Below are 25860 nucleotides of genomic sequence, written 5' to 3' on the forward strand. Positions count from 1 at the left end.
GCAGGGTGCAAAGTTCAGAAGTGCATTATGCACAGAATGCAGAGTTCAGTAGTGTGTTGCACAAGGAGTGCAAGGTTCAGGAGTGTACTACACATGGGTTGCAGGAATCAGAAGTGAGGTATGCATGGGGTTTAGGGCTCAGGAGTGGCCTACTTATAGAGTGCAGGGCTAAGGAAAGCACTAGGCATGGAGTGCAGAGATCAGGTTTGTATTACGCAGAAAGTTTGCAGTTCAGGAGTGCACTGGGAACAGAGTTTAGGGTTCAGAAGTGCATTATGCAATGAGTGCAGGGTTCAGGAATGTGCTAAGCATGGATTGCAGGATTCAGGAGCGTGCTATGCATGAGGTGCAGCGCTCAGAAGTGCATTATGCATGGAGTACAGAGTTAAGGAGCATGCTATGCATTGGGTGCAGGGCTCAGAAGTATGTTATGCATGGAGTGCAGGGTTCAGGAGCGTGCTAAGCATGAGGTGCAGGGCTCAGAAGTGTGTTATGCATGGAATGCAGGGTTTAGGAGTGGGCTACACATGGAGTGCAGGGTTCAGGAGTGCACTGTGCATGAAGTACAGAGTTAAGGCGTTCATTACTCACAGAGTGCAGGATTCAGGAGTGTGCTGCATACAGACTGCAGGGTTTAGGACTGCGTTGTGCACAGAGTGAAGGGTTCAGGAGTGTGCTGCGTACAGATTGCAGGGTTTAGAACTGTGTTGTGCACAAAGTGAAGGGCTCAGGAGTGTGCTGCATACAGATTGCAGGGTTTAGGACTATGTTGTGCACAGAGTGAAGGGTTCAAGAATGTGCTGCATACAGATTGCAGGGTTTAGAACTGTGTTGTGCACAAAGTGAAGGGTTCAGGAGTGTGCTGCGTACAGATTGCAGGGTTTAGAACTGTGTTGTGCACATAGTGAAGGGCTCAGGAGTGTGCTGCATACAGACTGCAGGGTTTAGGACTGCGTTGTGCACAGAGTGAAGGGTTCAGGAATGTGCTGCATACAGACTGCAGGGTTTAGGACTTTGTTGTGCACAAAGTGAAGGGTTCAGGAGTGTGCTGCGTACAGATTGCAGGGTTTAGAACTGTGTTGTGCACAAAGTGAAGGGCTCAGGAGTGTGCTGCATACAGATTGCAGGGTTTAGGACTATGTTGTGCACAGAGTGATGGGTTTAGGAGGGCACTATGCATAAAATGCAAAGGATGCAGGGTTCAGGAGTGTGCTACATATAGGGTGCAGGGTTCTGGAGTGTGCTATATTCAGAGTTCTGAGGTCTGGAGTGTGTTACGCATGGGATGCAGGGTTCCGTAGTGCATTATGCACAAAGTTCAGGGTTCAGATTACCGTCAAGTAATCTTTATATGTTTGGCTTCCTTTAAGAGATTTAAACCGAAAGCTAATAATGAAAATCTTCATAAGCCAGATGTGTTCATTCAGTTGATCGGACATGACAGCATTATGTGAGTGTATGTCTGTTTAATTAAGCAATTTTTCTTTGAAAGTTTTAATCCAAGAAAAATATTTTTGTCTTACGAAAGGTTGGGGTTTTCCCGAAATAATCTAACTTGAATTTAAAGTAGGGAGTGGTTTAAAGTTGGCAGAGCTTACTCAGTAATAAACGCAGCACTCCACAACCCTGGCCGATGGTGCAGAAAATATTTTGTACAGAGCTGAACAGCTCCAGTAAAGCTTCGGATTAAGTGACTTGTCCTTCCGTGTCCCGTAGATTGAGAGAAGCAGACACAGGGGTAAGTGCTTATATACCATATGGGACCTGCAGAAACTGTAGAATAAAATCTTATACAATGTATATCACCCAATGGGGCTTTTGTTTACTACAACTGCATGGTGCAGCTCTGCATAGAAACCAATCATCTTCCAGGTTTTATTGTCAAAGTTTAATTGAACAAGTTGAAGTTAGAAGCTGATTGGCTACCATGCACAGCTGCACCAAATTCTGAGTGCTCCAGTTTTAGTAAATTTCCCCACATCGATGCAAAAGTGCAAAGCCATAGTTTAACCATTGTTTTGTGAAGACAGCCCCAATTTTGTTTTTGCTGCTTTTGGTAAATAAATGCAAAGTGCATCTAAACCTAAAAACAAAATTTTTTTTTCCATTTTAATTTACAAATCACTAAATGTGGAGTCTGCATTAGTTTTCTTTTTTAGGATTTTCTTCCTTTATTTTCACATTGTGATCTGGTTAGAACACAACAGAGCCACCCTAGAACAGCAGCATTGCCAATCTGTAGAGAAGGTAGTGCTAAGCTGGCCATACACTGTGCCAATTACAACCAGTTCCTGATGAACCGGCTGAAATTCGCTCAGTGGGTGGCCCTGTTAGTCCCCTCCCAATCGACATCGTTCAATTGAAAATTGTCAACTAAAATGCATTAGTATCCTATCAGATGCAGCTGCTGTTTGGGTATTCTGACAGCCAGCGGCACTAACTGTCATAATACAATAGCTGTAGCAAGAAATTTGGATTTTTTGAGTGTGGGTAGCCTTAGTTGCACTAGCTGGTTTTAGTTTTTTAGGCTCTCTTTTTTTCACCGAGTAATCTGGCCAGTAACACATTTCCTGTCTTATCCTAGATTCACAGCTAAGCGTTTTCTGCCGCGTTTTGCAGAAACTCAGTACAATCCATTTAACATGATCTCTGCCTTTTCACCCGGTGCGTTTTTTGGAAAGGGTCAGGGATTTTTTTTAATGCAAAACATTGCGTTTTTGGTTCTATTGACTTCAATGAGAACGCTGCAGAAAAACATGTATTGCGTTTTTGCTGGGATGCTGGGACAGATCAGAATGGCTCTGATTGGTCAGCATGGTCACATGTCAGTGCTGACCAATCACAGCAAGCACGGTGACATGTCAGTGGTCTCCAATCAGAGCAGTTCTGATTGGTCACTGCAGTCATATGATGGTGCTGACCAGTCAGAACTGCTCTATTCCATCCTGGCATCCCTAGGGGAAGAAGAGGAAGAACAGTGCAATTTTCAAACCCCTGGACTGCTACACTGGGCTGTGTGGATGGTAAAACTGTATTACCCATGGAGGTCAATGCCTCGGGGAGCAGGGGGGTGGGGAGGGTGTAGGGTGTTAGTTCACCTCTTTATTTTTTCTGAAAAGGTGAACTAACCCTTTTAAATGGAGATTTCTTTTATTGGTAAACTGCTAAATATTCCATTTTTGCTTTTGGGTTTAGATCCTCTTTAAGTTGTCACTCCTCTTTTACAGTAAAAAATGGAAGTGATAGAACACAGTGGTAGATTATTTATCAACTATATTGCTTTTTTTCTACCGTTTAGTTTCCAGTTTGCTTAGTGTACATCGCAGTGTATCCCCCGCTGTGCGCAGACCGTGGACTCTCTCTGCTGGTAATTTACTCCAAACGGCGCACATAGGATTTTATGCAGCTCAGTTTGAGTCCACTGAAGAGGGTTGGAGAGAGGCGGCATTTCAATAGACAGCGGTACATTTCCAGACTACTTTTTAGGGAACAAAATGTTGTTTAGCTTTAAGGTCTTAGAAAAAAACAAAAATGTGCCGAAAATGTGTTATATATACACTTTTGGTAAACACAAACTATCTAATTTAGAAAATACAGCCTGTTATTTTAAACCTTGGCATTCATTGGGGTTGATTTACTAAAGGCAAATAGACTGTGCACTCTGCAAGAGCAGTTGCTCCAGAGCTTAGTAAATGAGCAGAGACTCTGCCGACTTCCATCATCCAATCATGTGAAAGCAAAAATGCTGTTTTTTTTTATTTTCCTTACATGTGATTGAATATTCTTTGCAAAGTTAAACTTTACCTCATTTACTAAGCTCTGCAGCAACTGTACTTGCAAAGTGCACAGTTTATTCAACTTTAGTAAATCAACCTCACTGTGTTTAGTTGGCAGCTGTGCAGGATAAATTATAGTGTCAACTTCTTAAAGGTCTTCAATCTGATTTGGTAAAAAAACAAGCGGGTGTGTTCTGTGGTTCTCAGAAGTCCTGTGAAAGGCCTGCTTACTCTGCCTGCAGTGGAGTTTACACTGAACAAATACATTCCTGACATGGTACAATTTACAGTAACAGTTTTCTACACATTACCTGAGCTCCAGTCTAGTGACTTTGCCTAGGCTGTGATGACGCCATCAGTCAGCTGCAGGCAGGAGGAAGCATTTCCTCCATCTCCTCCCCCCCCCCCCCCAGCAATCAGACTGCTACCGTACCTTGAAAAAGTATTCATACCCCTTGACATTTTCCACATTTTGTCATGTTACTAGCAAAAGCATAAATGCATTTTATTGGCATTTTATGTGATAGACCAACACAAAGTGGCACGCAATTTTGAAGTGGAAGGAAACTGATAAATGGTTTTCAAAATGTTTTACAAATAAATATGTGAAAAGTGTGGTGTGCTTTTGTATTCAGCCCTATTTACTCTGATACCCCTAACTAACTATTGGAACCTAGTGGAACCAATTGCCTTCAGAAGTCACCTAATTAGTAAATAGAATCCACCTGTGTGTAATTTACTCTCAGTATAAATCCTGCTGTTCTGTGAAGCCCTCAGGTTTGTTAGAGAATATTAGTGAACAAACAGCATCATGAAGGCCAAGGAACAGACCAGACAGGTCAGGGATAAAGTTGTGGAGAAGTTTAAAGTAGGGTTAGGTTATAAAAAAATATCCCAAGCTTTGAACATCTCACAGAGCACTGTTCAATCCATCATCTGAAAATGGAAAGAGTATGCCACTACTGAAAACCTACCAAGACATGGCCGTCCACCTAAACTAATAGGCCAGGCAAGAAGAGCATTAATCAGCGAAGCAGCAAAGAGGCCCAAGGTAACTCTGGAGGAACTGCAGGGATCCACAGCTCAGCTGGGAGAATCTGTCCACAGGACAACTATTAGTCGTGCACTCCACAAATCTGGCCTTTGTGGAATAGTGGGAAGAAGATAGTAATTGTTGAAAGAAAGTCATAAGAAGTCCCGTTTGCAGTTTACGAGAAGCCATGTGGGGGACACAGAAAACATGTGGAAGAAAGTGCTGTCAGATGAGACCAAAATTTAACTTTTTGGCCTAAAAGCAAAACTCTATATGAGGCAGAAAACTAACACTGCACATCAATCTGAACACACCATCCCCACCGTGAAACATAGTGGGGGCAGCATCATGTTGTGGGGATGCTTTTCTTCAGCAGGGACAGGAAAACTGGTCAGAGTTGACGGGAAGATGAATGGAGCCAAATACAGGGCAACCTTAAAAGAAAACCTGTTAAGAATCTGCAAAAGACTTGAGACCGGGGCGGAGGTTCACCTTCCAGCAAGAGAACGACCCTAAACATACAGCCAGAGCTACAAAGGAATGGTTTAGATCAAAGCATATTCATGTGTTAGAATGGCCCAGTCAAAGTCCAGACCTAAAGCCAACTAAGAATCTGTGGCAAGACTTGCAAATTGCTGTTCACAGACGCTCTCCATCCTGTCTGACAGAGCTTGAGCTATTCTGCAAAGAAGAATGGGCAGAAATGTCCCTCTCTAGATGTGCAAAGCTGGTTGAGACATCCCCAAAAAGACTAGCAGTTGGAATTGCAGAGAAAGGTGGTCCTACAAAGTATTAACTCCGGGGGGCTGAATACAAATGTACGCCACACTTTTCACAGGTTTATGTGAAAAAAAAATTTAAAACCATTTATTATTTTCCTTCCACTTCACAATTATGTGCCACTTTGTGTTGGTCTATCACATAAAATCCCAATAAAATACATTTACTTTTTTGGTTATAGCATGACAAAACATGCAAAATTTCAAGGGGTATGAATACTTTTTCAAGGCCCTGTATATTGTAACTTTTAATAAGTCATAAAGGAAGGCTGCAGTAGGAGCTGAACTGTGTCAGACATTTGCGAACACAGCTAAGAATGGCACAGACACCAGGACTTACATGATTGTGTCTCCTCCGAGCTGGAATCTCAGTCCAGGAAGTAGATGGTGACCCTGGATGATGCCTGAACAAAGATGGCTCCATCCTCCTGGAGAGGAAAGCACATGAAGGCATTGTCAGGGGGAGTGTTCTCTGAAAGGAAGGGTACACACACAGTCCCTTTAATTAGTTGACAGAAACAAAGGTTTTTAAAAGCTTTCTGCTTATCTCACCTCACTTATCATTGATGTTAGATGAAACCCCTCAAAACTTACAGGTCTGCAAGACTTTCCTGGCTCTGAGCCCTTGTGTCACAAGAGGAAATGCCTAGGCATTGGTCACATGACCTCTGCTAAGGGACAGTGTGGGAGTCCAGGCACAGCTGCTAACTGACTGGCTCTGTCTGAAAGTCTGTTTCCTATGAGCTCCTACGACACCATTTGTTGATGCAAATTTTCATATGCCTAGTCACCATGGTAATTCTAATTTTCAGAGCTTTCCAAAGCATTTTCTGAATGATATATCCCATGCTGTTCTCTTGGTATACTTTTTCACACTTTGAAAAGGACATAAACTGTGAAATTGGAGGACAAGCGAATAGTTACTTGTATTGCCTTTATGCTCCCGGAAGTGTATTTTTCCCAATTGTTGACTTACCATGTCTGTGTCTCAGTGTGAAGGCGTCCATCTTGGCAGAAGAGCAGGACTTTACTTTTCCCATCATAGTGCAGCCCCCTGTTGACTGGTGGGGGAATAATTAAGAAGCAGCAAGAGGTACTATTCAAAGCACTAGTTTCGGCCAGGGATCGTTTCATCCAATTTAAGATCCTGCACAGGATTTATTATACTCCGGCAAGGTTAGCCAAGATTTATGGGACCTCCTCTGCAGAGTGTTGGAGGTGTAAGGCATCACCTGAGGACTTTGATCATATTTTTAGGCATTGTCCAATAATACAGAATTTCTGGATGGCTGTCACCCGCACTATTCAGGAGCTTACGCCTCTACGAGTCCCATTAACAATGTCGGTATGCCTCCTGGGGCTAGGAGAGGAAATAGCTCCGCTTAGAACACAGAGGATATTCTTGTTGGTTACTTTATTTTATGCCCTCAAATTTATATTACTTTTTTGGAAAAAGCCTGAAGCCCCATCTCTGTTGTTTTGGCAGGGTATTATTAATAAATCTTTGCCTTTATACAAGGTAATATACTTACATAGGGGATGCCCACGTAAATTTGATAAGGTTTGGCAGTGCTGGTTGCTGAACACGATGAGACTTTCCCATTGCATCCCATTGGTTTGCATGTCATTGAGTACTGTACTCTTGATTGTCTGCTAGCTGTTCTGAGGAAGGATGCTATGGGGGTTACACTCTCGTCATATGATCTTCTGGTGGAAGGTTACCTTGTGGCTTATACGGGCTATATAATCCTTTTATTGTGTTTCTTTTTTCCTCTTTGCTCCACAGTGGACTATTTATGTTATTGTCTAAAAATGAAGGTGGTTGCCCGTGGGGTAGGGGTTAACCCCGATCTTTCTTTATATATTTTTGTACAACCAAAAAAACAATAAACAGAATTAAATAAAAAAAAAAAAGAAGCAGCAGGAGAGGTAAAGATAGCAGGCATATACAAGGACTGGAGCAGATACAGGGAAATCCTTCCACTGCAGGTCCTCAGGTGCAGCTTCCTCTCCAGCAAGCAGCTCAGTACTGATTTAGGGGTTGATGGGAGAAATCAATGAGTGCTTTGGAACACACAGTTGCTCGACATTCCTGGAAGTGTCAGATTCTGCATCTACTTTGGGGGATGTTTTCCCTTTACTGGCGTGGTGTTTGGCAGTGTGGGCAGCGTTAAAGATAAGCTAATTCTTCTTTGCAGGTAAACCTTTTATTCTGGCATTTATGTTGTATGTGTCATAGAGTTCCTTACAAGATAGTCAATCTTTAACAAAGAAGAATTACCAACTACAGAATATACTCTGTCCCAGGGGCAGACTGACCATTTGGAAACTCGGGCGCTGCCCGAGGGCCCAGGGTCAGTAGGGGGCCTCGTGAGATGCCCCTGGTACCTTTTTCATAGGCTTTTTTGAGTTTGGGAAAGGACACAGGGGCCCCATGATCCCCTATTGCCCAGGGGCCCCATGAGTTGTCAGTCTGCCCCTGCTCTGACCTGTATGCAAATTGTCAATTTGTTATCAATTCTCCTATGGTATGCGAATAATGAGGTCAGAGTAACCAGTACAATAAGAATTGTGCAGCTCCAGGTTCAGGAGCCATTTCTCTTATTCGTTGTGGAACATACACCCAGCAACAGGAGGAAGCTTGGCACGATGAAGAGAAAACATACCAAAGTGACTTTCAGTGGCTATAGTATTACTACACTCAGTACATGCTGTGCATTATCTGCACATTCAGATTATTTACAGTACATAGAGATCATATTTAAACTGAGGACTCAAGGTAGGCAGAGAATCTGTATTAGATGTACTTACAGAAACCCTACCTGCTGCAGCCATAGCTACAAAGTTCAAAGAGTGTGCCAGAACAATTCTGCAGAGTCCTAAAGCTTTGAGCCCTGGTTCACACTGATGCGGTGCAAAATTCGCAGCATTTTCTGTGCGAATTCCGCACCACATCAGAATCACACCCAGTTCATTAACTAGTTGCCGACCGCAGATAGCCGAATGACGGCTAAACTGCGGCCGGCCAGTTCTGAGTGGACGTCATATGACGGCCTCCCAGAACGCGCTCTCCTGCGCGCCCCAGGGGGCGCGCACCCGGCGATCTCCATGATCGCTGTGTCCTACGGACACAGCTGATCACGTGATGCGGTAAAAGGCCGATCACAGCGGCCTTTTACCACGTGATCAGTGGTGTCCAATGACACGCTGATCAGAGGGAAATGCAAGTGCCGGTTCTCGCCTGCACTTTCCTCACGCTGTCAGATCGTGAGGAAAGTACTGCCAAGAACCAGCAGTTGTCAGAGCAGGGATCGGCACCGATCATCAGGGCACTGATGATCAGTGCCCTGATGATCGGTGCCCAGCAGTGCCACCCGCAAGTTCCGCCCACCTGTGCCCAGCAGTGCGCCCACTAGCTCTGCCCACCTGTGCCCAGCAGATCACCCACCTGTGCCCAGCAGTGCACCCACCTGTGCCCAGCAGTGCACCCACCTGTGCCACTCTGCAGTGTCACACACCTGTGCCCAGAAGTGCCACCTACCTGTGCCCAGCAGTGCCACCCACCTGTGCCCACCCACCTGTGCCCACCAGTGCCACCCACCTGTGCCCACCCACCAGTGCTGCCCACCAGTGCCACCCACCAGTGCAGCCCAGCAGTGCTGCCAGTCAGTGCCACCAGTCAGTGCCCAGGGGTTGTTCCAGTCAGTGCCGCCAGTCAGTGCCCAGCAGTGATGCCAGTCAGTGCCGTCTATCAGTACCCATCATCAGTGTCACCTATCAGTGCCGCTTATCAGTGCTGCATATTAGTGCCGCCTATCCATGACACCTCATTAGTGCTGTCTATCAGTGCCGCCTATCCGTGCCACCACATTAGTACTGCCTATCCATGCCCTTTAGTGCTGCCTATCAGTGCCCATCAGTGCCGCCTATCAGTGCCCATCAGTGCTGCCTCATCAACGTACATCAGTGAAGGAGAAAAAATACCTGTTTGAAAAATTTTATAATAGAAACAAAGAAACTTTTTTTTTTTTTCAAATTTTTTGCACTTTTTTTATTTATAGCGCAAAAAGTAAAGCGCCCAGCGGCAATTAAATACCACCAAAAGAAATCTCTATTTGTGAGAAAAAAATGATCAAAATTTCATATGGGTACAATGTTGCATGACCGCGCAATTGTCAATCAAAGTGCGGCAGCGCTGAAAGCTGAAAATTGGCCTGGTAAATAAGGGGGTATAAGTGCCTGGTAGGCAAGTGGTTAAACTGCTGCGGGAGTGTATGTCAAGTTGGATAAAAGAAAAATGAGCAAGCGCTTACCTGTAAAAGAAAACAGCTGCTCGTACACCGAAAAGGCAACCAAATAAAACCTTCCTAAAAGTGTTCAATATAAAAGGTGCAGCGCTAAGACATAATGTGCAAAATAATGCATATAAAATCACATAAATCACATAAAGTACAAAATTAAAGTGCCATAAAATAAGGATGTCACCAAAAACGTGAGCGTGGTGAATTAATGTCCCAAATAAAACAGCCCACGTGAAGATCTGGTACAATCTCAATATACGTGCGTGGGAATCTGGTCCAGGGTGGCAGATGATAAATGCAATTAGTAAAATTGCGCACTCACCAGAAGTGTGTAAAAAACACGCATTTGAGATATAGCCTGTCTCATCAGGTATCAATCAGGTCATCTGCTCCCAGGTCAGGTTCCTACACCTGAAGGCCGTGTACCGAGGTGGGCTACCCAGGATACAGTGAAGTCACGAACGAGGAAAGCAACCCCAACACCAGCTTTTGCCACAACAGAATTTTACTTAGATGTGGCAAATAAACACAACCACAAATGCTGAGAACATACAATAAATTTACATACACCCAGCCCAAAGGCTGACACCCTTGTGCTGCACAGCACAGCGCCTTCTGATGGATGAAGGTAGAAAGTGTAGTAATTTACCTACTGGCGGGCACAACTAAGCGGCCACACCTTACCTGTTATTACCCTAAAAGAGCAGGAATCAGTGTATGGGTGTACGGTATGGGCTAGCCTGCGGTGCAGCACAACAGCTTACAATCTTACACAAATCTACAGTATTCCCTCTCCCATAACTGGTCATGTAGCACGTGCCTGAGTATTCCTTCTGAGCAAAACGCCAGTCTGGCTTGAGTTTGTAGGATTTTATCAGCTCTCCAATGTGAAATGTCACTTTAAGTTGTGGAGTCCTTCCAATGATCAGTAATAACACTTGTGGCCTGAAACAGAGACCCTAACTAACTAACTATAGGCCTGGACTCAGTCTCAAGGCGCCAACACTGAAATGAGGTGCGTGCACGATCTTACCGACCCAGGTCTGCTTTGCATCCGCTGGTGACTTTGAACAGAACAAATGTCTCTCCAACAAGCATGTGGTCTCGCCGTATATGTTGCTTAGTTCCTCTGCTCTCATCAGCATTCCTGGCAGCAATCTCATCAGCATTCCTGGCAGCAATCTCATCATCTTCACTTAGCTGCAGCTCTGGTTACGGAGGGATGCTTTCACACCTGGATGTCATCAGATTCTCAGCTCACACGGCCCCCTCATTCACCATTCTCCAGAACATGGCTGCTCTCTCTTCTTCCCTTTCTCTCTCAACTCTGTGTGAACACTCCACCTCTTCATGAATATAGAAAGATCTATGCAGTCTGAGGCTGTGTTAGAAAAACAGTGACATCTTGTGGCTAAACTGCAGAATGTCAGTCAAAACATTTAATTTACTCCACACAAGCAGTATTCAAACAATGAGAGCTATTTCCCCATCTCACACACCTTCTGATCACATCTGAAAGGGTGCTCAGGGGTCCTTGAAGTGTATCACCATCTGGGGTCACCTTTGAAGCAGGGTCTGCAAATGGCAGCACTCACAAGGAGAGCCAAATAAGGGACACCACATAGCGTGATACTGTATAGGGAACTTTATTCCATAAAGGGTAGGTGTAAAAGAATAATGACAAGGTAATTAAAATAGGAAAAACACTGACCATATATTAGTAGGATGGCCAACAGCGGTGGCTAGACGTCCAGTTGCTGTAGCCCCCCCTTATTGAGATCGTACCAGATCTTCACGTGGGCTGTTTTATTTGGGACATTTATTCACCACGCTCAGCTTTTTGGTGACATCCTTATTTTTTGGCACTTTAATTTTGCACTTTATGTGATTTTTGTGATTTTATATGCATTATTTTGCACATTATGTCTTAGCGCTGCACCTTTTACTGTATATTGTGTATGTTAAGTTAACAACATCCTGAAAGTGGTTCGCAAAACGTAGTGCTATGTGCGGAATCGGATCGCATAGGTGTGAATGACAATGCGATCCGATTCTAGTGTGGACCAAATAAAGGGTCCTGCACGTTTTTGGTGCAGGTGCAGTGCGATTAGAGCCACACACAATGTATGGCTCCAATCGCACCGCACACAATTCGCATGTGATTTGCACAGGAATGCGGTGCAGTTCCTGTGTGAATCACATGCGATATACCGCACCGCATATATGTGAACCCAGGCTGAATGTTGGAATATGTGCAGCAAAACAATACAAAACAGTCAACATATTTCAGGGGTTCAAAGGTATCTCCTTCTTCAGTTATTGTATAACTATAAGAGGACCTAAAATGGCAGAATCACCACAATTAATTATTTGATTTTTAAAAAATTATACAGTATGTGTTTCAAGGGTTCAAAGGTACTATCACTGGGCAGCACGGAGACAACAGTGCTTTATTTCAAAGGTACAAAGATGTTACTAATTTAGTCCTGGATGCTGTTTCACTTTTTTTTCATCAAACAATTCATTGTGATGAGTCTTCCATTTTGAGTCTACCCAGGTTTACACAATATCTGAGCCATGATGAAGGGAGATACTCTCGAAAAGCATTGACTATTATGTTTTTTTGACTCTCAGCTCATTGGTCTGGCACTAATTTTGGACTTTATAAATGTTGCTTTTAGATTTCAGGTCCCCCATTTATAGGGGTATCCTCTTTGTGTTTAAGGGCCGACTCTCACCTGACACCCCATATCTATTATGATCAATTAACAAGTGGAATCCAGTACTTCAGTTTAACATATTCCAGTTTGCTTAACCATGTGATTCGGATCAGCAGAGATATCTTTATCCATTCCTTCTGCAAAATTGTCATTTCCGAGACCAGGTTGCCCACTACATCACTATCCCGCAACGCCTAAGTCATCAGTGTTTCAACAGCGTGATAAAAATTCTCATAGGATCGTCAGTAAAAGCTGCTGCATAGTAAACAAAGACTGTGGACTTATCATGTTAATGTTGGGGTTGGGGTGGTAGGCACTGCAGATGGCCTTCTATAAGTACCGATTTTGCTGTTGGTTTTCCACCAAGAAATGTATGCTATATAAAGTCATGTAGCTACAGTAGGAAGTTTCTCTTTTGTGTAGGGTTTCTCTAATACACGTTCCCTGCTTGCCTTTAGTTACCAGTGGTGACAGGGTCACATTAAAGTCATAAAAAGTAACAGAAACTACAAAATACCTTCAGTGAAAATACTGCCATCCAAGGATTCCATCATGCCTGGTCACGTCACTATGGCTGTCTGCATGATCCCTACCGAGAGGAGTCATCAGGTCAGCAACTCTGATTGATCTTTGATTCTCCCCTGCAGCAAACATCGTTGCATTTTGATCGCATGACTGGCTGCCAGCGTAATATAAAGCAATGATTTTTGCAGCAAAAGTAAATATTTGACAGCTTCTGTTACTTTTTATGAAAGTTTGCCTTACCCCAGGTCCATTGCAGCCAGATTCACAGTAATGCACACGTTACCACAACCTACACAGCCACGTTATTCATTCACGGACTTCCTTAGTGGCTGTGGGCTTGCAGTTTTCAATGAACTACCATGGCGTTGTGGAACGCCGTGGTAGTTCATTGATGTCTCCTGTCAGAATATCTGCTTCCTCATACATCCCTGCACAGCAAGCAGATATTCTGACAGGTCTGCAGGAGACCTGCATGGCATCAGCGATCTACTGATCCCTGGTGCAATTCTTTCCAGGCTCCTTTGGATGAAAATAATAAACGCACATTTTTTTACCTGCAAAAAAATGTGCATTTATTATTTTTGTCCAAAAGGTGAGATTATCCTTTAACTCTCCTCTGCTCTATTCAAAACTACAATAAAAATGGTTTGGCTATACATAACCCGTGCTGGCTGTAACAGGTTAGTGTGTGATGAGAATATCTGGTCAAAATAGTAAACCCTTTGGCTGGTAGAACAGAAAAAAATATATATTTCAACCACCTAATTAGCTGTTTTGCTAGAATTCCTGTTTAGAAAGTGGATCTGACGTCTGCATGCTTGAAAGTGGCAACTCTTGTTTGTTTGGTAATTCCAATACAACTACCAAAATGTACTGCCGTATCTACATATCACTACAAAGCAACCTGTGCCTTTCTTTTCCAGGAGATGGATGAATACCCGAACATTCCTCTTCAAGTGCATTCAGATCCAACAAAACGTGGAACCGTTTGTATATTTGGCACTGGAGATTTTGGACGATCTCTGGGGTATAAGTTACTCCAGTGTGGTTATGTGGTTGTCTTTGGAAGCAGAAACCCAAATTCCTCCAACCTCATTCCAAGAGGAGCTGAGGTTCTCAGTCATGCTGAAGCCGCAATGAAGTCCTCCATCATTATCATAGCCATTCACAGGGAGCACTATGACTTTCTGATGCCATTTTCTGACATCCTGAAGGGAAAAATCTTAGTAGATGTCAGTAACAACCTGAAAATCAACCAATACCCAAAATCTAATGCTGAGCTCCTAGCTAGTCTGGTAACGGGAGCTAAAGTGGTCAAAGCATTTAATACAGTGTCTGCCTGGGCTTTACAATCAGGAACGTTGGATGCCAGCAGACAGGTAAATGATCCACAATCCACTGTGCTAACGGAATCAATAAGCTTTGTTTTATGCTTTATACTCCTAGGCAGTGGTGTATTTAGGTTTTGTGCTGCCCTAGGCAACCTGAAATCCCCCCTCCCGGAGAGAGCCTGACATTGAGCAACAACACACCTTTCCCCTCCACCTGAGAGAGCCTTCCACTGCCATTGCCCCCATACAGTGGCCACTCCCCTCCCAGCAGAGAGAGAAAGACACTCACCTTCACAGTCCTGGACATCCCCAGAAAAGAGAGTCAAGCAGCCCGCAGCCTCTTTCAGATCCCACCTGTTCCCCAAGCCGCATGTGTCTCTTCTTCCATCCCTTCTTCCAGGGGGCGGTGCTTCCCCTCTGAAAAATTCTGCCATAGGCAAGTGCCTTGTTTGCCTTGTGGTAAATACACCCCTGCTCCTAGGGCCATGTCAAACTAGCTATTTTGATAAAAGAAACAATTGGCAAAAGCACTAAGGCTCCATTCAACCTTGAGCATAACAAACTCAGATGATTTTAAAGACTTTTTTGTGCATTATTGAATTGTTTTGGGTGTCTTAGGAGCGATGTGCCCTACAGGAACTTCTTTGGGAAAGGAATTTTGGCCCTACAGACATTCATTACAGGAACGCCTGAAAACATGCATTTTTGTGCATTTTGGGTCCAAAAATGCCCACATCTGCAAGAAAGGAAGCTTCTCTACCTTTTAGAACAGGTGTCTGCCAAGAGGCGACTGAGCATTTAGGTGTGAACGGGCACCATTTAAAACAATGGGGTTGTTAGGCCTCATTCACACTTGCGTGATGCTCCTTGGTGCTTTTTTTCCACTCATTTTTGACACATATTTTGCCTGACAGTGTGAAAGTACAAAAGCTGGTCCCACACTATATTTTGGGAGCAGACCTCGGTGCCTTTATTTACTACATGTTTTAGAGCATTTTGTTGTGCAACAAAACATGCATGTCCTGTGTTTGGGATGCAATGAAATAATGGCAGTTCAAGCACTTAGAGCTTTTTTGCTCGCTTTTGGACGTTTCAGGAACATGTTCAGGAATGTGAAGGTGTGAATGGGGCCTTAATCTTGAGCTCCAAAATTCTCAGGTGTTAATGGGGCCTAAGATTTAACTTACTTACTCTTAAAGTGGAATTCCAGTCAAAATCTAACTAAGGCTAAACCTACTCCTACCCCCTTTCTAAGCCTATTCTATCTAACCCTGGAAAGAAAAAAATCCCAATACTTACCTATTATAAAGCCGCTCCAGTCCGGTCTCCAGTGGTCGCTACTGTGTGCAGGAGAGAATGCCGGCAGCAGCTAGAAATTCCTTGTAGACTTACCATGGGGCATCCGTTGTTGGTTGCCCCTCCTCTACACAGAAGCCGCCACTGACAGCTGATCTTGTGACCGGACCATAATGGCTTCAGAATAGGTGAGCATAGGGGACTTTTCTTTACAAGGTTAGGTAGAGTAGGCTTAGAATAGGGTGAGAGTAGGTTTAGCTTTAGTTACATTTTGATGGGAATTCCACCTTAAATCATGCTGCCCCGTTGTGCATACCAATATGTCCTGGTAGCACAATCCTCCAGCAGTGAAAGTAAAACTAACAATTTTCTTATGCTTCAGAAGGGAAAAAATGAAATGTGTGTGTTTCCTGTGCAGCTGATAAGGGCTGAGAATAATCACATGCTGTGAGCAGCTGGTCAGGGATGAGAATCATCAAATGTTTTGAACAGCTGCTCAGGGCTGAGAATCATAATGCACTGTCCTAGGTGTGCAGGAAATACAAATCCCTTCCTGACCTGGGCTAATAAAATGCAGAAACATTAGTCATGAACTAAGGTAATTTCCCAATATCATTGCAGCATGCGTTGAGCACCGCTATATTTTTCTTTCCCGGGTGCCATGGGTATATTGCAACCAATTGCAATTGGTGCATTGTGGCAAGGCTCCAGGGCTTTGCACAGCTTTAGAAAAGCCCTGAAGCTGCTGTACTAATTACAGTACCAATTATTTTTGCAGATGGGTAGAATAAGACACCAAGGAAGAATATGAAAAATAACAATAATAATAATAATCATGGTAGTATTCACAGTTTGAATATGTATTAATTTTAATATTGTAGTTGCCATTTCTTTCATGATAATGCAGCACTCCAACCAATTTTTATATCTGAACAGGTTTTTCTTTGTGGAGATGAAGCAAAAGCAAAGGAAGCAGTTATGGAGATCGTTCGATCTCTTGGACTGACGCCATTGGACCAAGGATCTCTACTGGCAGCTAAAGAGATTGAGAATTACCCACTGCAGTTATTCCCATTGTGGAGACTTCCCTTTTATATTTGTGCTGGTTTCACCATATTGGTCTTCCTCTATTGTCTCATCTTTGAAGTGTTCCATCCCCTTGTCACAGGGAAGGAGGACACTTCCTACCTCATCATGATTTCCATTGCCAACCGAGTGTTCCCCATCGTGTCTCTCATACTGCTGGCTTTAGTGTATCTGCCAGGAATTTTTGCAGCCATCATCCAGCTATACCGAGGCACCAAATACAGCAGATTTCCAGACTGGCTGGACAAATGGATGCTCTGCCGGAAACAGCTTGGGCTGGTAGCATTGGCGTATGCCTTTCTACATGCCATCTACACACTGGTGATGCCCATACGTTACTATGTAAGGTGGTGGGTGGAATATTACATAAAGGCACAGGTAATTATTTTAACCTCAGCAATATTAAATTCAACTGATTTAATATAAACTGAAGACTCATGGAAAATGAAGTGCAAAGCCGAAACCCCTTTCCCTAATTTTAGATATTTTAGAGTAATCTGAAGAATAAGAGTGTGACAGGTATGAGTCAAGTAAGTTTTAAATGAACACAGCAGGTGGTCACATGGCCATATCAGGTTATTGATGTCATAAGCATCCCCTCCAAAGGTTCAGTCTGAACCTTCGTTTGGACCAAACCCATGTTAATCCCAATTGGTTACCATTAGCTCCAGAACTAAGGACATTGGGAAATTAAAAATATTACAGTTGTCACCAGAGCAGAGATAGAGCAGAAATCTTCCAGTGAGGACACCTGTCCCAGTTGTTCAACCATGTCATCGACCCAATCGTTCCCTACTCTATCCAAAACAATGAAAAAACAAAACATTTTGGCTTTAGATATATTTTTCGTTAGCACTCTTGCCATACTCTCCTGGGGTTCTGAGTCTAAGATTCACTTTGAGCACTATTGATACCACCTCTGCAATTCTGGACAGGCCATAAATGTTGGGTTATAAAATATATCTAAACATAAGTACAAAAATATAACACATTGAAGCATACCATTCCTTAGATGTGGTAGCTGCATTATAGCCACATTGGCATCTTAGGTCAGTGATATCACAAGCAACCTTGTCCCCCAGTGTATGTCAGCTGCAGGGCAGGAAATCCCCCACCCATGAATGATAGCTCACCTGAAGCTGATTCAACACAAAATCATCCCTAGTTGTCACCCCATGGCAGGAAGACAGAATCTACAGAACACTTTTTTCTAAAAACAGAGGCAGGGGGTGTTCTATAGTAGACATGTGCGACTTGTTTCATTATGAATCAAAATTTGGATGGAAATTTTGTGATTCGGATGTATTCGAATCTCGAATCACAATAATAATGAATTTCAATTAAACCAAAATAAATTATAATGAAAACAACAAATTAATTTGTATTAATTAGTTTCATTCAGAGGACATGATGCGATAGTTTGGGCCTTTTGTTAACATTTGAAGCTTCCGAAATAGCGTAACAATATAACGAATTTTCTGAATTGATTGAGATACATCTGTTGTTATTGTATTGAGTGTAGCATGAATTTTCTAATAATAAGCCGATTCATTTGCATTAACATTTTTCGTTATTATAAAAAGTGTACTATATATGAAATGCAGACACATTGCAATAAATATAGTAAAGTATAAAAGTGAAATAAGATGATGATTCCTACTTCTTGTGTTTGGGTTGGATGGAGATGGATTCATCAGAATCTCTGAATTATAACATAACAAATGAATCCAAAATTAATTTTGTTCCATTTGTTACTTCAGATGCACGTGACTCCAGTCTTTTCTCTTTGTGGGTTGGACTAGCAGGGATGATTCAGAGTGTACAAATAATCTCTCAAAATAATGAATTAAAATGAATAAGGTCAATCTTCTGAAATAACTTCCAAAAATATGAACTGATTCAGAACAACGAATATACAAAACAAATCCAAATATACCAAATAAATCTGAATATATAAAACAAATTATGGAAATGAATCATTCTAACATGACTATGACCAGGTCTGGACTGGCCATAGGGCACATAGGCATTTGCGTGGCGGGCTGCAGCCACCAGGCCTAAAAAGAGCAGCCTGTTGACCGGGCTGCACAGTGGGAGGCAAGTGGCAACCTTGGTCTGAACAGGTCTAACACAGACCATGGACGCCGCTCACCTCCCACTATACGGCTATGCCTAAAGAAGGGCCGACAGGAGGAAAGAGAGAGACGGCTCCAATGACAAGCAGAAAGTGCCTCAGGGGATACACACACAGCCGCTGTAGACACAGCAGCATTGAAGGGACAACAGAGGCCTTTCTCCTTCACTGGCAGGCACACTCTGTATGGGTTGTCTCTTAGCTGTATGGGCTGCCTCTTAGCTGTATGGGCTGTCTCGATGCTGTTTGGGCTGTCTCTTTTCTGGAAAAGATGTCTCTTTGCTTAATGTACTGTCTCTTTGCTGGATGGGATGTCTCTTTGCTGGATGGGCTATCTCTTTGCTGGATGAGCTGTCTCTTTCTGGATGGGATGTCTGTTTGCTGGATGGGATGTCTTTTTGCTGGATGGGATGTCTCTTTGCTGGATGGGCTGTCTCTTTGCTGGATGGGCTGTCTCTGTGCTGGATGGGCTGTCTCTGTGCTGGGTGGGCTGTCTCTGTGCTGAATTGGGCAGTTTCTTTACTATATGGGGATGTCTCTTTGCTGGATCGGGCTGTCTCTTTGCTGGATTGGGCTGTTTCTTTGCTATATAGGGACACAGTATATCTTTACTGGATTGGGCTGTATCTTTGCTATTTGGGATGTCTCTTTGCTGGATTGGGCTGTCTCTTTGCTGAATATATAGGGGGCACTGTAATTAGATTTCTAAGGGCACTGTAATATAAAGGGGACTGCACTATAAAGGGGCACTGCAATCAATACAGTGCCCCTTTACAGTGCAGTACCCTTTATATCACAGTGCCCCTTTAAATTACAGTGCGGAGGACACCATGAATTTTCCGTCACTAAACTCCCCTGCGAACACCCTCCCATTCAGTCTAAAATGCCAGGCCTATTTTTTGTCCCAGTCCGGGCCTGATTATGACTAAATTAAATTATTTCCTTAATGAATGAATGTGAAACAGAACAAAACAAATTGATTGTGCACATTTGTATTCTGTAGTCCACAAAAATAGCTGGGAACAATGTACTGGTGCAGCACAGGAAGTATTAGATTTATGGAAAGATAAATGTACGTTTTTGCACCAATCATATATAATAAAATGCTTTCAATGGTATATTAAACAGACCAAAAGGGAGCAAATAAGAGAAGTTCCTTGTCAGGGTTTACAAAATATATATATTTTTTTTTAGTTTCATAAACTTTCATGTTTAATTTTTTGGGGATTTAAAATGAACCTTCATTTAAAATGGATTTTTGGTCTGCAGTGGATATCTGAGTACAACAGGAAGTGGTGTTATTACTACGCCTAATTTGAAAATCCCACTTTATTTACAGTTGGCTTAAAATACCTTTTAAAATGAATTAGAACCTATGAAAATAAACTCATCTACAGTCTTAGTTTGCAGGAAATAAATAACGGCAAAATATAAATAGGAAGTTACAAAGAGGCTTAAAATGATTTATCTTATTAGGCAAATACCGGAGACACAGGCACCGGCAATGCTGCGCTTGTAGCACTGAATGGAATCTAAATGTAATCTAATGTAAACTCAGTTTAATGCTATTAATAGAGATAAGTGGAAAAAAAAAGTTACTTTGTGTTTGGTTTGCAGATTAAATCCAATACCACGTATCAATTCCTGAACTACTATGCCTGGCTCTCTGACTCCTATGTGGCACTGGGTATACTGGGATTCTTCTTCTATGTGTTACTGGGCATTACTTCGCTGCCATCAGTCAGCAATGCTGTTAACTGGCGGGAATTCCGCTTCGTACAGGTGAGTGTGAATTATATACGATGCTTTCCACTAAGTCAGAGACTTCAAACCTCTAACTTATATATATATATATATATATATACACACACACACAGTTGTGTTCAAAATAATAGCAGTCAGACATCACTAACCTGAACAATCACTGTTTTTGGTAGAAATGATAATTCTACATGGCAAATAATTTACTAGCAGGTGTAGTAGAGTAATAGAAATCCAACAGACCCAACAGTCATGACATGCATGCTGCTGATTCTGTGTAATTGAATCACTCATTGAAAGGGGCATGTTCAAAATAATAGCAGTGTGGAGTTCTATTAGTGAGGTCATTCATTCTTTGAAAAACAGGTGGCAATTATTGCCCTTATTTAAGGAAGGAAGGCAGCAAATGATGTACATGCTGGTTACAGTGCATTTCTCTCTGAAATTCTGAGGAAAATGGGTCGTTCCAGACATTGTTCAGAAGAACAGCGTACCTTGATTAAAACATTGATTGGAGAGGGGAAAACATACAAAGAAGTGCAGAAAATGATAGGCTGCTCAGCTAAAATGATCGCAAATGCTTTAAAATGGCAACCAAAACCTGAAAGACGTGGAAGAAAGCGAAAAACTACCATTCCAATGGATAGAAGAATAGCCAAAATGGCAAAGACTCAGCCAACAATCAGCTCCAGGAAGATAAAAGAAGGTCCAAAGTTACCTGTGAGTACTGTTACAATTAGAAGACGCCTATGCGAAGCCAAGCTATCTGCAAGAAGCCCCCGCAAAGTCCCACTGTTGAAAAAAAGACGTGCTGAAGAGGTTACAATTTGCCAAAGAGCACATTGACTGGCCTAAAGAGAAATGGCGCAACATTTTGTGGACTGATGAAAGTAAGATTGTTCTTTTTGGGTCTAGTGGATGGATAGCTTTCCATCAAACCTCTGTTGGACTCTGCTAGATATATTTTTTTCACTTCCTGGTCTGGTTAACACTACTTTGTAAATGAGAACAATTAACAAGATAGAAAGCAAAAGGAAAGGAAAAGTCAAAATAACGACAACCTTTTTTGCTGCAATATTCACCTTCAGTTCAGAGATTTCCCCCACAGTCATTTTTTCTGCCACTAGATGTCCTCAGCATCATTCAACTCACTTCCTCTGAGCTCAGGTCAACCTGGACCCTCCCCAGCCTGTGACTGGACAGTGAAAGAAGAAGCAGCACAGAGATGAGCTCATCTTTCTGTCACTCTGCTCTTTGCCATCATGTGACCACTGTGGTTGGCTGTCACAGTGGTCACATGATCCGGTCTCACCAGCTACCAGTCATTAGTGGGGACTGTGAGCTGTCTTAGACAGCTTGGTGTATGTGCTGGGAGCACACAGTGGGCGCTCTCAGCCAGGGGCGGACTGACAACTCATGGGGCCCCCGGGCAATAGGGGATCATGGGGCCCCTGTGTCCTTGCCCAAACTCAAAAAAGCCTATGAAAAAGGTACCAGGGGCATCTCATGGGGCCCCCTACTGACCCCAGGCGCTCGGGCAGTGCCCGAGTTTCCAAATGGTCAGTCCGCCCCTGCTCTCAGCACAGAAGCTTCAGCTGCTTGTAGATGCATAAGTACAATGTATGAGTGTTAAAGCCCACCTATTTCCTACCGCACGTACAGTATGTGCTATGTGGGTGGCAACGGGTTAATGTACAATCTGATATTTAATGTGAAAGAAATATACAGCAGCTTTTCCCATTACTAAAAATCATATTTATTAACATTTAAGCATAAAATGTAATAGGATGAGCAGCTACATATGTAACCTCCTTATAATAATATCCCATCAGATATTTACAAAATATCAATACTGGAATATTCAACTATGAGATTTTAGTTAGATCTCATTTAGAATACTGTGTTCAGTTTCAGAGAACTTACATTTATTTATCTTATTTATTTACTACAGGTATTTATTGTGGGGTTAGCTCAGGTGGGGGATCACCTTCCCTGGGAAAAAGAAAGTCCGCACAACAGGCTCTTTAAAATCTGACTGGTCGTCGGTTTTATTCAAAGGTTGCAAAATATCAAAACAAACAAAAACAGAAAAATAAACCCCTGCCATCCAGGCACTAACTAAACACCGAAGTTTTCCTCTCTCACTGGTGAAGGGCTTCCCCGTCACCAACAAAAATGAAACAATAAGCAAACCTTTTTTCTTGTTCGTATAACACACACTTTCATACACAGCTCTCTCGGGAATGGCTCTCTGAGTCCGGGGCCAGGAGCAGCTTCTTGCTCCTTTCCTACTTTTTTATACCACCTGCTGGTGGTTATCAGTGGACCACAAAATCAGGTCCGGAATCACCTCTACCATAGTGGCCCAGAAAACCCAGCGTGGACTCCACCTTAAACTCCCAAGTATGAACACATGCGAGGTGACACATAGCATCCATCGATCACCTCGCCTTTCATACTGTCACATGATATAACACTGACAATTTACACAGCGCTTGACATATATACACTGCTCAAAAAAATTAAAGGAACACTTTGAAAACACATCAGATCTCAATGGGGAAGAATATCATGCTGGATATCTATACTGATATGGACTGGGCAATGTGTTAGGAACGTAAGGATACCCCATTGTTTGATCTAAATGAAAATGATCAACCTACAGAGGACTGAATTCAAAGACACCCTGAAAATCAAAATGAAAAAATGATGCAGCAGGCTAGTCCACTTTGCTGAAATGTCATTGCAGCAACTCAAAATGGTCCTCAGTAGTTTGTATGGCCCCACATGCTTGTATGCGTGTCTGACAACGTCGGGGCATGCTCCTAATGAGATGACAGATGGTGTCCTGGGGGATTTCCTCCCAGATCTGGTCCAGGGCATCACTGAGCTCCTGTGCAGTCTGAGCTGCAACCTGGTGGCGTCAGATGGATTTAGATCAGGCGATCGTGGAGGCCATTCAATGGTATCAATTCCTTCATCCTCTAGGAACCACCTGCATACTCTCACCACGTCAGGCTGGACATTGTTGTGCACCAGGAGGAACCCAGGACCCACTGCACCAGCGTAGGGTCTGACAATAGGTCCAAAGATTTCATCCCGATACCTGGACCAAGGCATCACTGAGCTCCTGGACAGTCTGAGGTGCAACCTGGTGGCAATGGATGGACCAAAACATGATATCCCTGAGGTGTTTTATTAGATTTAGGTCAGGTGAGCGTGGGGGCCATTCAATGGTATCAATTCCTTCATCCTCCAGGAACTGCCTGCATACTCTCACCACATGAACGGCAACCAAACTGATAAGAGGTATGAAGGAGCTCAGCTATGAGGAAAGGTTAGAGGAACTGAATTTATTCTCTTTTGAGAAGAGGAGATTAAGGGGGGATCAGGGGCAGACTGACAACTCATGGGGCCCCCGGGCAATAGGGGATCATGGGGCCCCTGTGTCCTTGCTGTGCCCAAACTCAAAAAAGCCTATGAAAAAGGTACCAGGGGCATCTCATGGGGCCCCCTACTGACTCCGGGGCCTCGGGCAGTGCCCGAGTTTCCAAATGGTCAGTCCGCCCCGGGGGGGGGATATGATCACCATGTATAATTACATCAGTGGTTCATATAGTGAACTCGGTGTTATTCACCCTGAGGTCATCACAGAGGACAAGGGGGCACTCTTTACATCTGGAGGAAAAGAAATTGAATCTCCAAACACGGAAAGGTTTCTTCACAGTAAGAGCTGTGAAAATGTGGAATAGACTCCGTCAAGCGTTGGTTCTGGCCAGTTCAGTGGACTGCTTTAAAAAAGTCCTGGATTCTTTCTTGGATACACAGAATATAACTGAATACTAACATTTATAGGTAAAGTTGATCCAGGGAATATCCGATTGCCTCTTGAAGAATCTGGAAGGAATTTTCTCCCCTGCAGGAGCAAATTGGATCATGCTTTGCTGGTTTTTTTGCCTTCTTCTGGAACAACTGTGGGTGTAGGATTATTAATTTTTTTTTATGGTTGAACTGGACGGACTTTTGTCTTTTTTTAGCCAGACTATGTAACTATGTAACATGAGGTCAGGCATTGTCATGCACCAGGAGAAACCCAGGACCCACTGCACCAGGGTATGATCTGACTATGGGTCCAAAGATTTCATCTTGATACTTGAGTCAGGGTGTCATTGTCTAGCCTGCAGAGGTCTGTGAGTCCCTCCATGGATATGCCTCCCCAGACCAATACTGACCCACCACCAAACCATCAGGCTCAACGATATTACAGGCAACATAATGTTCTCCACGGCTCTCATCTCTGAACAGCAAAGGGTGCCACTGGCAGACCTGCCAATTCTGTTGTTCATTGGCAAATGCCAATTGAGCTCTATGGTGCCGGGCAGTGAGCACAGGGCCCACTAGAGGACATCAGGCCATCAGGCCACCCTCATGAAGTCTGTTTTTGATTGTTTGGTCAGAGACATTCACACTAGTGGCCTGCTGGAAGTCATTTTGTAGGGCTCTGGCAGTGCTCATCCTGTTCCTCCTTGCACAAAAGAGCAGATACCAGTCCTGCTGATGGATTAAGGACCTTCTACGGCCCTGTCCAGCTCTCCTAGAGTAATTGCCTGTCTCCTGGAATCTCCTCCATGCCCTTGAGACTGTGCTGGGAGTCACAGCAAACCTTCTGACAATAGCACGTACTGATGTGCCATCCTGGAGGAGTTGGACTGCCTGTACAACCTCTGTAGGGTTCAGATATCGCCTCATGCTACCAGTAGTGACACTGACCCTAGCCAAATGCAAAACTAGTGAAAAACAATCAGAAAAGTAGGGAAAAAAATGTCAGTGTCCTCCACCTGTAATACCATTCCTGTTTTGGGGGTTGTCTCATTGTTGTTCATCTAGTACACCTGTTGTTAATTTGATTAACACCAAAGCAGCTGAAACTGATTAACAACCCCCTCTACTACTTACCTGACCAGATCAATATCCCAGGAGTTCTGATTAAAAAGTGTTCCTTACATTTTTTCGAGCCGTGTATGTATAAATATTTAAATGGAGCAGACTTGATGGACCACTTGTTTTTTTTTTCTGCTGTCACTCTTCTATGTTTGTATTGGATATTATAAATTCTCT

At 43.2% G+C, this 25860-nt stretch overlaps 1 protein-coding gene across 1 annotated transcript in view; it reads left to right on the forward strand.

Annotated features, from left to right (window-relative positions):
* The first annotated feature begins 1625 nt into the window (after window positions 1-1625).
* Window positions 1626-25860, forward strand: part of LOC149470206 (metalloreductase STEAP4-like) — a 36636-nt gene continuing 12401 nt past the window's right edge. The window contains exons 1-4 of the mRNA XM_089666368.1: window positions 1626-1738; window positions 14058-14513; window positions 16698-17225; window positions 20599-20763. Of these exons, the coding sequence (XP_089522494.1) occupies window positions 14061-14513; window positions 16698-17225; window positions 20599-20763 (1146 nt within the window). The 5' untranslated portion in view covers window positions 1626-1738; window positions 14058-14060. The remainder of the gene's footprint in view (window positions 1739-14057; window positions 14514-16697; window positions 17226-20598; window positions 20764-25860) is intronic.

Source organism: Staurois parvus, unplaced genomic scaffold (assembly GCF_062004578.1).
Source record: "Staurois parvus isolate SC_StPar_1 unplaced genomic scaffold, SC_StPar_1.0 ptg000051l, whole genome shotgun sequence".
In the NCBI taxonomy this organism is placed as follows: domain Eukaryota; kingdom Metazoa; phylum Chordata; class Amphibia; order Anura; family Ranidae; genus Staurois; species Staurois parvus.